We start from the raw sequence: 15,057 nt of genomic DNA, 5'->3' as shown, positions 1-15,057 counted from the left end.
CCTTGGGGGAATTGAAAACATCTGCCCTTACCTTCTCTAGAAATAGTTCAAATTCCGCCTATTCTTTTACCCATCCCCAAACCTCCCCTATTTATCTCGAAAGGCTTGTAGGAACTGCAAAAACGCGGGGCCTTAGGAAACAAAAATTCTTCTTAGGGGAACTTGCCTTCTTCCCCTGTGCCTTTTCGATGTAAATCTTGTACCTTATCTATAAACTTAAGGCAGGTAATTCTTATCTATAAAAGGGAGAGATAGGTTATTTGGGACTTGGGCAAACATCAAACTATTGTATTTGCCACTAATGTGAATAAAAAGCGTTAGCCATCTGACCAGGTGATCCTCACTTTTTCCAGCTGTTCTTTTAAGCTAGTAAGTTTTGTATTATCATACCTGTCTCATGGTAGTAATTTTAAAATGAAAACTATAGGTTTCTGTGTCTGTCTGTATGTTTACATCTGTCTGTATATATATACATGTTATATATAGATGTGTGGTATTTTCTACCTCCAGATGGTATTATCAAAATTCATTTGTGGAGGAGCTCTATTTAATTGGGCTAAAGAAAATTAAGTGCCTTTATGAATTATATGTTCATAAAATTCTTAGGAATGTGATTAAAAATGAAAGCGAGGGCTTTTCAGGTTCACATGATCTGAGGGAATCTTTAGTAATTAAAAGCTAGTTTAAGGTTGTTGGTTTAATTAAAATAGGCATGTCTTTAGAATTATCAACATTAAGGGGCGCCTGGGTGGCTCAGTCAGTTAAGCGGCCGACTTCTGCTCAGGTCATGATCTCGAGGTTTGCGGGCTTGAGCCCCACGTCGGGCTCTGTGCTGACAGCTCAGAGCCTGGAGCCTGCTTCAGATTCTGTGTCTCCGTCTCTCTCTGCCCTTCCCCCACTCGCACTCTGTCTCTTAAAAAATGAATAAAACATTTAAAAAAAATTAGAATTATCAACATTAAAAACAATGCAGACATACAGCTTTTATTCTACCTGAGTTTACTAGTCAAATAAGTTCATGTTATCTCTGTTGAAAAACTTGTCAGCAAGAAAAAATAACCTGGTATGATGAAATTTTTATAATTAACCTAAAAATAATTGTTGAGAACAAGTACATTAAATAGATGTGAGATAAAAGTTTTTAGGTGAATTTTTGATAGTTTCCCCAAATCTTTTTAGTAACCTGAAACCTTAAAGTTTTACAAGTTAAAGTAACTGATGGCTAGTCACTAAATGTCTATATATCATTTCTAAATCAGATAAGATACTGAAACATTAATTACTGAACATAGGCTTATTCACTTTTGGCTTCCTTTTTACAGAGGAACTACAGATATTTGCATGGATTACTAAAACATGTTTTGTGCCACATTAAGAAATTTACTATGAGAAAGCATATGTTTCTAGAAATTAGAAACATTTACTAAGCCATAGAATGCTAATGTGAAGAACACAGTTGCTTACTTCAGTTTCTGCTAGAAACCAGGTTTCTAGGGGCTAAAACAGTCTAATATATGTAATTAAAACTACTTGAAATAATAAGGGAAACCTCTCCATGTGCAAGGAGAGTAGGATGTGTGTTTTTGGTAAAAGAAGGTACAGTAACAGGGCAGCTGGGTGACTCAGTTGGTTAAGTGCCCAATTCTTGATTTAGGCTCACATCATAAGCTCATGATTTATGAGATTGAGCCCCACCTCTGGCTCTGCCCCGGGCATGGACCCTGCTTAAGATTCTTTCTCCCCCCTCTCTACCCCTCCCCCATGCATGTGCTCACATGAGTACTCTCTCTCTCTCTCTCAAAAAAAAAAAAGTATGGTAAAAGAAAAAAGGGAAATGCTTTTTTTGTTGAGGGCAAAGAAAGTAATTTTGTCCTAAAATGAGGCTTCAGTTATTTAAATGTTATGTTTCACAGAAATGACCAGATTTCTTTGTCAATTCCATTACCATGAACTCTCATCAGATCTTTAACACTGAGCATTTTTTAAAAGTCTTCTGTCATTTACAGACGGTTTATGTTTTACTCAGATGCTTTTGCAGAAGTGTATCTACAAAAGTGCCTCATCAAGAAGATTCTTTGAGGGGGGCCTGGGTAGCTCAGTCGGTTAAGCATCCAGCTTCAGCTCAGGTCATGATCTCACAGTTTGTGAGTTCCAGACCTTCATTGGGCTCCCAGCTGTCAGTGTGAACCTATTTCCGATCCTTTGCCCCCTCCCCCACCCGCGCACACGTTCTCTCTGAAAAATAAATAAACATTTAAAAAAAATTTATTGAAAGGACCCTGGCCAATACAGTTTCTGATAACTTTTAGATAAAAGAATGAACTAGGTAAGAGTCTCCAGAATTAATGGAAAAAACTGGATTCAAGCAAGAATTAATAACATGAGACTTAATGAGCTGAGGAGGATGATTATAATTTTTATGACTTCTTAATTGAAACATTGCTGGTTCTTTAATGTTTTATTTTTCCAGATTGAGGAAACTTTTTCACTTAAGTCATTTATGACCTATAGCAAGTTAGTAAAGTATGCCTTTGTAAACACAGATGAAACATTTACTTTCTTTCTCTACTCAATCCCTCCAGGATTTGAAAACTCTTGAGCATTCTTTTTATGACAAAATAGTTATTTACATAAGTTTAATGAGAATATGTTCTCCCTTGTAACAGGACATAAATGGAAACATTGGTTATATTACCAAGGCTTTGACTGGAATGTTCTATTTAAGAGAGATGGGCATAGACTCAGATATGACCAGACAGCTTTGGAGAAATAAGGTTGACTTTAAGGAGCTAATAAAGCTTCTTGGAAAAATTGTCCTGGTATCTTGTTTATAAGGTTCCAGCAGAACAGTCTTAAAAAAAAAAAAAAAAAAAAAAAAAAAAAAAAAAAAGCAGCTTATATGGTCAACTGCCATTCTTGCCACACTTATGTAAATAACCAGACCAAGTTTAATGCAAACAAATACGTTTTACTGTGATTATTTTTGATAAAAATTGGGATAATCGTGGAGAGAAAAATGCCGTTTGTACCTTCTGTCCATACTAGATTCTAATCCTGTTGTCTTTGAGGTTTTCTTATACACTGGACTGGGTCCTGAATTCTCGTTTCCTCAACTATCTGGCTACAACTCTCTGAACTAACATTTCCAATTTGCTTTCCTCCTTTTGATTTGGAATCACAAAGAACAAAGACTGCCTTTGAATCTCCTTGGTTGGAGCTAGGAATCTCCTTCCTTACCTAGCTGGCAGCCAAACTTCAGGGACCTGGGCCTTGGGGACATGTTTACGGCTGGAGAAGTCTCCTCCTGCCATTTGGCCCTCTGCACATCAAAATCTTTGAGCTGGAGACCTCAAAATCAAATTGTCTAAGAAGAGAAGTAGCTGACATTAAGGTAAGCTTCTTCCACCCAAGAAGCCGGATCAAGACTTCATACTTCAACTGAACACGAAACTCTTTATTCTTCTCTTTCTTTCCTTTACTCTGGCATTGGCTTGGAAAGGTAACACCATCATCTGTATCTCGCAGGCTGTGTCTAAATGGGGGTAACCCTTCAGACTGCTGGATTTGTCATGAAAAATTTTGATCTGTCCATGATGCTGGAAATGCCCTGGTCCATTTCCCTGTCTCTGGTTAACAATCCCAAACCTGGGAATCTTGCATCCAGGTTCTGTACAAAGAAAGGGACACAAAGCAAGGGTAATCAGAATGAAACCACCTGTGTGGTCTACAGAGCCTTAAATTTTACTGGTATCCACAGACTCAAACAGGAATTACCAGGAGGCATTTGTGACTCAATATTAGCTTGGTAGATGGATCAGTGTTTCCCCTGGCTAGTAGTAAATGCAAATGAGGCTACAATCAGGAACTTCTCATTAACCCTTGAAAGTATTGCAGAACCCAGTGTGAAAATAATAACAGCTGCCCAACAAAAATCTTTAGATTCTCTTGTCAAAGTTATTCTTGATAATAAGACAGATCTTAATGATCCTTTAGCTGAGCAAGGAGGTGTCTGTGCTGTGGCCAACTTCACTTGCTGTGCTTGGCTTAACACTTCTGGGGAAGTTGAAACTCAGGTACACAAGATCATTGAGCAAGCCACTTGGCTTTAAATGATCTCTTTTAATAGGGTCTTTTAATGCTGACTCTTTAATGGGGTCCTTCTTTGACTTATTTGATTTTTATTGGTTTGGGTCTTAGGGATCATGACTCCGAAGTACACTCCAAACATTGGGAATTATCCTTCTTACAATAATCACAGAATTTTCCCTGGTGCACTGTATCCTCTCAAAGGCTTGGAATACATGTTTGCAGCTGCTAACCACCAAATGATCTCCCTGGGACTGGAACATCAGGAAAGTAACAAAAGGAACAACAAACTTAAAAATCGGTGAACCTGAAGTTATAACCTGTGCATATCATGGAGATTCGGGAGAAAAGTCATGACCTGTGAGTACCAAAGAATCAGCAGAAACTTCAAGAACTTCAGAGTAGTAGCTGGGAGTGGCACAAATGCCTTAGATTTTGACCACATCTCTCAGTTTAGCCAACAGTCGTGATCAAAAGAGGGGAACTGTTAAAAAAGAGCCAACAGGCCCAAAATGGAGTCACTTATGCTAACCCCCACATCAGCAAACCAAGACTAAATACCTAACCTAATTACATTCAGCTTCTCCCAGGAATATAACCTTTAATGAGTCAATCTGGAATTATCTGGTCAGCACTAGTGAGGAAATCTGCCTGATAGACCTCTTCCATGCACTTATGCAGGTCATCCTGCCTGAAACAATGCACTCTTTGCTAACAAGCTTCCTTTTCCAACCGATTTTCTGCCTTTAAAGACCTTTCCTTTCTACAGTTCTTGGGAGCTCCTTTCTATTTGCTGGATGGGATGCTGCCCAACTTATGAATCATTGAATAAAGCCAATTAGATCTTCAAATGTACTCAGCTGAATTTTGTTGTTAACACATTGTGTATCATTTGGATGGTTTTAAATGTTTACCATGTATCTGTATTACTTTTTTGAATCCTTTACTTTGAAATTAATAAAAATAAATAAAGTCTCAGGTGATGGGCATGGAGGAGGGCACTTGTTGAGATGATCACTGGGTGTTATATGGAAACCAATTTGACAATAAATTATATTTAAAAAATAAAAATAAAAATAAAAAATACAGCCTCAGCTGAAAGTCTGCTTATTTCAAGAAATTTAGCAGAATAAATTCTAGGACAAGAAAATCACTTGCTGGGTTTGTGGGAGTTGTTCTGAGCTCTGCCCAAGGATGAAAATTACATAATGGGCACCGGGATCCCACAGGCCAGGGAAGGACGCAGGTTAGTTTGATCACAGAGTTCTCTTTAAACAGGGACATGAGGGAGAGGACATGGGCAGGCAAAAGGCAGTTGACCCGCTTGGTGTGTCTTTAACAGAAAGAGATCAGGAATTGGGGGTTTTGTTAATTTTAGGGAATGGCTTTGGGTCACTAAAGATCCAGCCCAATGTTCCCCTTTTTCTTCATGTCCAAACATGAAGAGTGGACATGGGTGTCTGAACTGTCACTCTGGGAGCCCAGCAAGAATCTCCTTGGCAAAAATAGAGGACTTCCTCCCACTGGACAGAGAGGCAGGAAGAGGAGACATCTGTTTTCAACAAAGATGGTTTTCTATGCACTGTGGCTAATTCAGTTTGCACTGAGGATAACTTTCCACAGGAGAGCCTAGGCCCGAAGGTTGAAAGACCAAAGCTCTAGCCCCAGTTCTGCCTCTCATGGGGCACAAACTTGGGGCAGGGACTTCTTCCTGGGTCTCAGTTCCCTCACTAGCAAAATCAGAGTCTTGGACTGGAGCCATATTTCCCAGACTTCAATCATTCACATATCTTACACATGATTTTGTCCAAATCTGCCTGTCCTATTAATGTAACATCTTTAAATGCATTCACTTTTTTGGATTAAATGAATTTATTTTATTTATTTTCTTATTAAAATTTTAAATGTTTATTTATTTTTGAGAGAGACAGGGTGTGAGTCGGGGAGGGGCTGAGAGAGAGGGAGACACAGAATCCAAAGCAGGCTCCAGGCTCTGAGCTGTCAGCACAGAGCCGGACATGGGGCTTGAACTCATGAACCGTGAGATCGTGACTTGACCTGAAACTGGATGATTAACTGACTGGACCACCCAGGCGCTCCTAAATAAATTTATTTTATTATTTTACTTTATTTTTTAAATTTTTTAATGTTTATTTTTGAGAGAGACAGAGCGTGAGCAGGGGAAGGGCAGAGAGAGAGGGAGACACAGAATCCAAAGCTGGCTCCAGGCTCAGAGCTATCAGCACAGAGCCCGACTCAGGGCTCAAACCCAAGAACTGTGAGATCATGACCTGAACCGAAGTCAAGGCGCTCAACTGATTGAGCCACCCAGGCACCCTACATAAATTTATTTTAAAAGAAAAGTTTATATCACTATAATAAACAGAAAGTCGATACCATTTGATATAACCAGAAGGCAACTATTTAAAAAAACAAAAAAAATAAAAACAACGTTATTATAATTATCACTTAAAGCTAACCCTTGACCCCATTAATTAATTAATCTTAATAACAGAAAGAGAATGATAGACATCACATAGCTTCTGATGTGATTAAATTGGTAGTACAAAACACTACCTATGAGACGATCTAATCAAAAAAATTAAATATGAACTTGATCAAGTCTCTAGATTTAATCATCAATCTATAGGAGATTCAAGGGACAGAGGAACATGGTGTTAAATAACACCATGGGAATGTAGCCACCTCCTATTCAAACATGCAATACTCCGCAGGACAATTGCCTAGCTTCTTCAACCAATGAGTTGCAAGAGGCAAAAAAATCTGAGGGAGCAAATATATAAATTCAAAAGGATTTGAGGGACATATCAATCAAACACCATGCATACATTTTCATCTGGATTCTGATTCAAATAAACCAACTGTAAAAATAATATTATGAGGTAATTGGGAAAATTTGATCACAGACTGGATATTTGTCATCATTAAGGGATTATTTTTAATTTTTAATTAAAAGTAATGTGTGTATTTTAATTAAAAATAAAACTGTGGTTATGCTTTTTCATTTGTTTTTTAGGGTTTTTCTGTGGATATGTTTTTAAAGAGTCATTACATTTTATGGGGCGTCTGGGTGGCTCAGTTGGTTAAGGGTCCAACTTTGGCTCAGGTCATGATCTCACGGCTCATGAGTTCAAGCCCTGCTTCGGGGTCTGTGCTGACGTCTCAGAGCCTGGAGCCTGCCTCAGATTCTGTGTGTCCCTCTCTCTCTGCCTCTCCCCTGCTCATGCTCTGTCTGTCTGTCTCTCTCTCTCTCTCTCTCAAAAATAAATGAACGTTTTAAAAAATGTAAAAAAAGAGTCATTACATTTTAGAGATACATACTGAAGTATTTACAGATTAAATGATATCATGTTTGGTGTTAGCTATAAAACAACGTGGTGGGGCATTGAGGGTGTAGATGAACCATTAATTGACCATGAATTGATCATTGTTGAAGCTGAGTGTGCTATGTGGGGGTTCATTATATAATTATTCTACTTTTATAGATGCTAAATTTTTCATAATTAAAAAGATGCTCAAAAAAAGCAAGAAGGGGCACCTAGCTGGCTCAGTCAATGGGGCATGCAACTCTCGACTTGGGGTTGTGAGTTTGAGCCCCACACTGGGTGTAGAGATTACTTCAAAATAAAATCTCTATAAAAACCTAAAAATCATAAAAATAAGCAATGAAATACAAGCAATGATAAATCTAATAAACTTTAAAATTAAAAAATATGTATTTACAGGGGTGCCTGAGTGGCTCAGTTGGTTAAGTGTCTGACTCTTGGTTTTGACTCAGGTCATGATCTCACAGTTCGTGGGTACAAGCCCTGCATTGGGCTCTGTGCTGACAATGTGGAGCCTGCTTGGGATTCTCTCTCTCTCCGTCTTTACCTCCCCCCTCCCTCCCCCCAAAAAAGAAAAATATGTATATTTATAAAAATACATTCCATGCCGGTGAGGTTTTTCTCATATGATGCTTCTCTTCAAACATGTTGAATTTAGAGGCCAAACATACAAGAAAGAAGAGTTATTTAAAGAAGAGTACTGGAGGGCAAACCTTAATGTGACAGTAAAACTCCTTTATTGCAAAACAATTGCAAAATACTTCTTAAAAAGTATTGAGATCTTAATTCCTTTTACTTTAAAAGGTAAAAAAAAAAAAATCCTTCTGTTGCTTTTAGTGGAAGTAAACAACACATCATCATGGGTCTGTAACAATAATATCCATGAAATTCGAGGTTATTTTCCTAACATCCGTTAAAATAAGTCTGTTCATATTAAAATCCTGAAACAATAACAGACCACCAAAAGCCATTCCCTCGGCCACCTGCAGTTGGCACAGGGAAGCTCTGGACTGAGAGAGAGTCCCTGAGTCTCTGTCAACCCCAACCCCCTGGGATCAGAGTTTACTAGGAGCAGGGCTCTGACACCAGGGATGTTCAGGCCATAGTGTTTTTCTCTCCCGATGAGGAGCTGGGCCATCCTACCTGTAAGGCATAAGGAGGAGTGCTGACTTTCCAGAATCTTGACCTGGGAAGAAAGTCTCCAGGTAAAGGTCATGTACTTCTTCTGGGATGCTTGGCAGGGCAGCTCTGCCGTGCCTCCTGCCTTCCCCAGCACCACTTCCTTTCCCTGAGTGACAGCTGCTTCGAGCATCACTAGGCGGAAAAGGGGGAAGTCAGACCTCAAGGCTGTTAATGCCCATCCGTCACCCCATCCCCCCACCTTTGCATTTCCCAATCAGCCCCTCCCCGCTCTGGGACCCCAAGTCTGAGCACTCACCCAACTGCAGCACCAGGAGCAGGTGCCTAAAAGCGGCTCCTTGATTCATTGTGGCCTTGCTGAGGCAGGCAGGGTCCTGGGCCTTCGCGCACAAAGGGCAGGGCCTGAGGGAGATAATAATTATCAGTCAACAGGCATTTGTTGGGCCTGAGGCACACAGGGGTGATATGCACCTATATGGGTGATATGCACCCATACAGCCTAGCCAGGGACCTAGATGCCCATACTTGTAAACAGACGGCCACCAGTACACGCCACACGATGCTGTGCCCAGGCCAGGGGTGAGTTCTCTGCCAAGTGGAATCAGGAAAGAATTCACAGAGAAGGTGGCAAGCTGATGGGGGTGGAGACGGGGGGACCAGGCCAGGTCATGAAGGTCCTTGAACATCATGCTGGGATGCTGGGCCGTGATCCTGGGGACTAGGAAGCCAGTAAAGGATTTTATGTCAAGAAGGACATGACTCGGGGCATCTGGGTGGCTCCGTTGGTTAAGCATCCGACTTCGGCTCAGGACATGATCTCATAGCTTGTGGGTTCCAGCCCCACATCGGGCTCTGTGCTGACAGCTCAGAGCTTGGAGCCTGCTTCGGATTCTGTGACTCCCTCTCTGCCCCTTCCCCACTCATGCTCTGTCTCTCTGTCTCTCAAAAATAAATAAACATTAAAAATAAATAAATAAATAAAAGTTGTTGGGGCATGTTGGTGGCTCAGTCAGTTAAGTGGCTAGCTTAGGCTCAGGTCATGATCTCAGGGTCCCGCATCGGGCTCTGTGCTGACAGCTCAGAGCCTGGAGCCTGCTTCAGAATCTGTGTCTCCCTCTTTCTCTGTCCTTCCCTGCTCATGTTCTCTCTCTCTCTCTCTCTCTCTTTCTCTCTCAAAAAAATAAACATTAAAAAAAATTTTTAAGTTGTTATTAAAAAAATAATAAAGGATGATTCAATTTGCAGATTGTTTCAATTTGCAATTTCTCAGCTCCTCTAAGAAAGACAAGTTGGAGGAGGCTGAGCCCGGGAGGCAGGATTGCAACAATCCCGGTGAGAGAAGACAGGCCTAAACTCGGACAACTGAGAACTATGGAAATGTGGAAAAAAAAGATTGCCTTGAGGAGCACATCTGAGGGAAAATTCTCAGAACTTGGAGACAGGTGCTGTGTGCAGGGTGAAGGAGAGAGGAAGCAGAGGATATCTCCCTGCTCACTGTCAGACCAACCCTGTAAGGCCTCCGAGAGAAAGCAGAAAAATGATATTTCAGCGTTGGTTTCTGGGAGCACCTGAGGTGGTTAAGACCAGGGGAAGGGAGGCGGGAGGGGTGTAGACAGGCTCTGAATGGACTCTGAACAATAGGCAGCCCTAGGTTACAGCAACGACTCTCAAAGTTTGGTCCAGGTCAGCCGGTGCCAGGGTCACCTACCAACTTGTTAGAAATGCAAATTCTCAGGCCCCACCCCAGACCTGCTGGGTCAGAAACTGGGGGTGGGTCTAGCCGGCTGTGTTTTCACAAACCCCTGGGTGACTGGCACAGGCTCAAGTTTGCAAACCATGAGTTAGATGGAAAGGAAAGGGGAGGGGCACCCCACCTGGCAGCAGGGGGGCAGGCAGGGGGGCAGGCTGCGGGGTTGTGCTCTGGGCTGGGGGTCTAGAGGGGGCTCAGGAAGGGAGGTGGTGGGACGAGGGAAGGGCTTGGAGGCCTGATCAAGAATCCTGACAGGTAGGCTAGAAGGTCAGGGCTTGGTTCTGCAGGTGATTGGGAGGAACGGCTGACTTTTGAGCAGAGACGTGACATGGTCTATGTGGAGCTTTAGGAAGGGGACCAGATGACATGGAGGGAGTGGAGACTGGAGGAAGATGATGTCTGGAAGGTGGGCAGGAACAGGGCTCGTATCTTTGAGCTCCCCCTCCAGACTGTAAGTGGGCCTCAGAAAGGTGGCTGCTTTGGGAGCAGTGTCAGCGCGAACCTGGTCCAGAGCTTGGCAAGATGAGATCCCGCACTCAGATGTGTTTTTCTCTCCCCGCCGTCCAGCCTTTGCTGTATGAGTGCTGCAGCTAGCTGCCCAGTCTGAACTCCCACAGCACCCAGGTGACACCCTCAAGGGCACGTTCCCTCTTCCACCTCATGATGCCCTGATTCGGGTTCCCATCTCTCCCCCTCGATGCTTGATCTCTTCCAGATGATAGTCCAGCCAGCTCCCGGACTTGGGGTGGGACTTGGGATGTGTTTGGTTAACTTAAACTAACTTGAATTGCATGGAGGAGGGAAAATCATTGATTTCTTCTTTCTGTACTCAACATATTAATTCTGTTACTAAGGTGGGTCATTTAAGGGCGTGTACACACCCAACCCTGGCCTGGATGAAGCCAAATCATCCAACCCGTGCTACCTGTTTTTGTGCACCACCCACCACCCCTCCCCCCCCACCCCTGAGCCACTCTCCATCCTCTCTGCCCTGCCCTCTACAAGGAGGCTGACCTCTGCAGACTCTACTGCCCAGGCTCCCTTGTCTTCCTGCTACTAGTTGGGGTTGGCTAGTGGGAAGAACCCACAAGAGATGGGAGGGTCAAGGAAAGAGGTTGGGGTATTTTTCCTACTCTCTTCCTACTGTGGCATACTTTCTGGCAATGGCTATTCTCCCTCCCTCCCCCTTCCTCTCCCCATGCCTCAGCTATAGCTCCTGTCACGTGGCCCTTTATCCACAGCTCACACCCTCACTGGGTTCCAGAAACATCATTTCATTCTTGCCCCTCCAGGACCCTGCCTGCTACTGCTGATGCCTGTGTGCCTCCACGTGCTGGCTGGTTCCCCCTTCACACCTCTGTAAATAATCCCCTTCCTGCAGTCTCTGAACCATCTGAGGCAGATTCTGTTTCCTGTTGGGCACTGACCCATGAGAGGGATGAAGTACTCAGATGGGTTCTGGGGTCCTGGGCCTCCTAATGAGGTTTCAGGGAAGATAGAAAAAAGAAAAATCCTTCTCCAGTCACTCCATCTGCCCGAAAGAGGAATTTCCCAGGGCCTAACACAAGGTAGGGGCTTGATAGAATTTTTTTAAAGGTTATTTATTTTTTCAGTAATCTCTAAACCCAACTTGGGGCTTGAACCCGTGACCCCGAGATCCAGATTTGCATGCTCTTCTGACTGAACCAGACTGGCACCCCTGATCGAATTTTTTTTTTTTTTTTTTGTAACCAGGGAAATAGGAAGTGAAGAGATCAAGAAGGTTTCCAGAAAAGGAGAAAAGAGGCTAGTCATGGGTGCAGTTGTTTACAAGTGAGCATGGGGCACGGGGGTGCTGAGGGGAAGGCTGCGGGGAGACAGTGCAGTATATTTAAGAGTGGTTCTCACTGTCCCCCAGTCCCAGACTCACTGTCCTTCGTGAGAAGAGAGTATAGGAGTCTCTGGGATATCCCTTCCCTGGGGTCTAAATTCAGTGTAGATGCCTCAGGAAGGCTAGGGACCTTCTTGACCCTTCCCCAAATGGTGGTCATCTCTTCCCCACACCAGGATCCTAGGGTCTGTGCAGAGGGCCACCTCCCCGCCTCCAGCTCCTTATACTGTGCCAACTCAACCAGGGTTCAGCTCGGTGGAGGAGGCTATGGGTTTCCAGCTGCTGCTTGCTTTGGTGACTTGGGCTTCCGCTGCCGCCCCAGAGAGCTGGCTTTTGATTCCCACTTCCTCATCCTCCCCAGAGGCGCTCTGCCCCAGTACAGTAGCATCCTGTACACCAGAGCCACTTGAGAGAGGCTGGGAGGGCTTGCTGGTCCCCCAGGTCCTGGCATCTCTCTCTCCCTCTCCCTCTTTCTCTCTCTTCTCATTTCTCTGCTCACATCTGTGCACTTCTGTCTCTGTGCCTGTCCACACTGATGCCTCCTGTCTTCAACTCCCCGTATCTGTATCTCTCTTCCTCTCGGCCTCATATGTCAGGAACCAATTCTGGCTCTGTTGGTCTTGCCTACAGTGCCCCTTGCCTCTCCTTTTTCATCTCCGCCTCCAGGGGCCACTAAGCTCTAGCCCCTTTGTGCCTATAAACAGGCATCCAGGCCTCTGGCAGGAAAGCAGCTTTCAACAAGCTTTGATGTGAAGGGAGCCTGCAGAGCACAGCCTGGAGCCGAAGGTGGAGGCAAGGGAGATGGCTGTAGGGTGGATGAAGGGAAAAGGAGAGATTATAAGAAATGCAGAGGTCCTAGGGGAGGATGACTGAGGATAAGAGGGAAAGAAGGAGGTAGGGAGAGACCCAGAGCAGCTCATTCAAGCAGCAGCTAGCTACACTCCACACAATCCCCAATCCCACACCAGGTCCAAGGCTCTACAAACCAGGTCGAGTTGGAGGGAAAGAAATGAAGACATTGTGGAAGGCAAGACACATGCCCAGAGCAGTAGACCAAAAAAAATCAAAAGAGACTAAGAAAACCATGAGCCAAAATGGCAACACACACACTCGCAAACTCTCAGAGCCCTTGAGGTACCTGTTGCCCTTGCCCTGGCCCCCCAGATGGGATGAGGAGCGAGACTGGGGAGAGGAAGAGGGCACAGCCCCACCACAGCAACAGTCTGTGGTCCCACAGACACTTTCATCTTCTCCCCAGAGCCCCCAGCCAGCCCCTCAAGCCCCACCGCCGGGGGATGTGCCCCCCCCCCCCCCCCCCCACTGCATACACCTCTCTCCTGCTCATTGGCTTCATATAAACTTCCTAGAGACCATGACCCTCTAGGGGACCCTTGTGGTTGAGTGGTTGCAACCTCCGCCATCCTCTTCTTTGCCTCAGATGCCCACCTGGGGGGAGCCGTGCCCTCCCTCCTTCTCCTATCTCCTCCAACACGTGTGGAACGGAGCTCGGCCTTAGAGCCCTACAAACCCAGGCCCCTGTCTGCCCCCTCCCAGCACCCACCCCCTTCAAAGTTAGTTCATTCAACATTTATTGAGTGTCCAAAATGTGCAAGGCCCTTGGTCTACTGAGCCCCCCTCATTGCCACCTTACCATTATGGCCAGGATCGGGGCGTAAGATTCTACAAGGCTTCTGCCTAGAACCACTTGGTGATGGGGGAGTTTTTATTTTGAGGTAGACCTCTTCTATATAAGTGCCCCTCCCCCAAACTGAAAGAAGGAAATCATGTCAAGAGTTCTCTCTGACCCTGTCCTCTGGGAACCCTTTCATCTGAGGTTAAGAGGGCGGCCATTTTGTATGCGCCCACAGAATCGAACACGGCACAAGAAATTATTTTGTCAAAATATGAAATGGAGTGATCTCCCCCATCAGGTTTTACTCTCAGCCTTGCACGCCTGAACATTTAGGGACATTCAGGAAGAGCTAGCCCACCCAGAGGGAAATCTTTTGAATTAGCAATAGTAAGGCCTTTCTATTTGGAGGAATCTGACTGTACCGAGGAGGTCCCTCTCCCAGCATAAGTCTAGAAGAGAAGGCAGAGGACACCTGGGGGACAGTGCTGCAAGGCCATGGAGGTCTTAGGAGAGGGAAAAGGACAGAGAGAGTGCAGGTGGGAGAGGGGGAGTTGCACAGGGCATAGCATCTTGAGGAGTACCCCCTCCTGCATCCCCCCCCAACACCCTACCAAGCTCAGGGCCTGCAAATCCTTTTCTAAATCCCATAACCTCCTTTTCTAGAGCAAAGGAGACATCTAAAACTAATCTCTTAGAACCAGTTTTTCTAATGACGTACTTACCTAAGAAAATGTATCTATAACTTTTATAGCACTGCATACCTACAAGCTCAGTTTCAACCCTTTTTGAGAATTTCGCTAATCCTTTTAAAGCTCATGGAAATGGACATATTGTTCAAAAGTCCTTAAAAAATGCCCCAAAGTAGACAAAAATGTAGAAATACCGATAGAAAAGATAGTTAAAGGAGGCTACCTCAATCACAGGGCTTATGAAATGCTGCAACGGTTTCTGGTGCGAACGTGGGGAGGTTGCATCTTTGGGAAAATTGATTTCGGGAGAATTGCCTCTAGACCGGAGTCCACTTCTCTCATTTTCTTGTTTTTCCTTTGTTGCCTCTTTTCATTTCTGTTTTTTTTTTCTTATAAGCATCCTTCCTCCTTAACATGTATTTACTCTTGCTATTCCTTTCCCACCCCTTCTTCCCTCTTTTCTCTCTCTTTCCTCTCTCCCCATCTTCATCTCTTCCAGTGCCCCCTTGACTTGTTGCCTCCCATGGCCTTTCTCAGCCCAG

At 44.2% G+C, this 15,057-nt stretch overlaps 1 protein-coding gene across 1 annotated transcript in view; it reads right to left on the bottom strand.

Annotated features, from left to right (window-relative positions):
• The window catches only part of CD4 (CD4 molecule), a 44,477-nt gene that overhangs the window by 27,216 nt on the left and 2,204 nt on the right, over nucleotides 1-15,057 (bottom strand). The window contains exons 3-4 of the mRNA XM_042945671.1: nucleotides 8,872-8,975; nucleotides 8,577-8,747 (exon numbers count right to left, since the gene is read on the bottom strand). Coding sequence (XP_042801605.1) covers nucleotides 8,577-8,747; nucleotides 8,872-8,920 — 220 coding nt within the window. The 5' untranslated portion in view covers nucleotides 8,921-8,975. The remainder of the gene's footprint in view (nucleotides 1-8,576; nucleotides 8,748-8,871; nucleotides 8,976-15,057) is intronic.

Source organism: Panthera leo, chromosome B4 (genome assembly GCF_018350215.1).
Source record: "Panthera leo isolate Ple1 chromosome B4, P.leo_Ple1_pat1.1, whole genome shotgun sequence".
NCBI classification, from domain to species: Eukaryota; Metazoa; Chordata; class Mammalia; order Carnivora; family Felidae; genus Panthera; species Panthera leo.
This window is presented reverse-complemented; position numbering and strand designations above follow the sequence as displayed.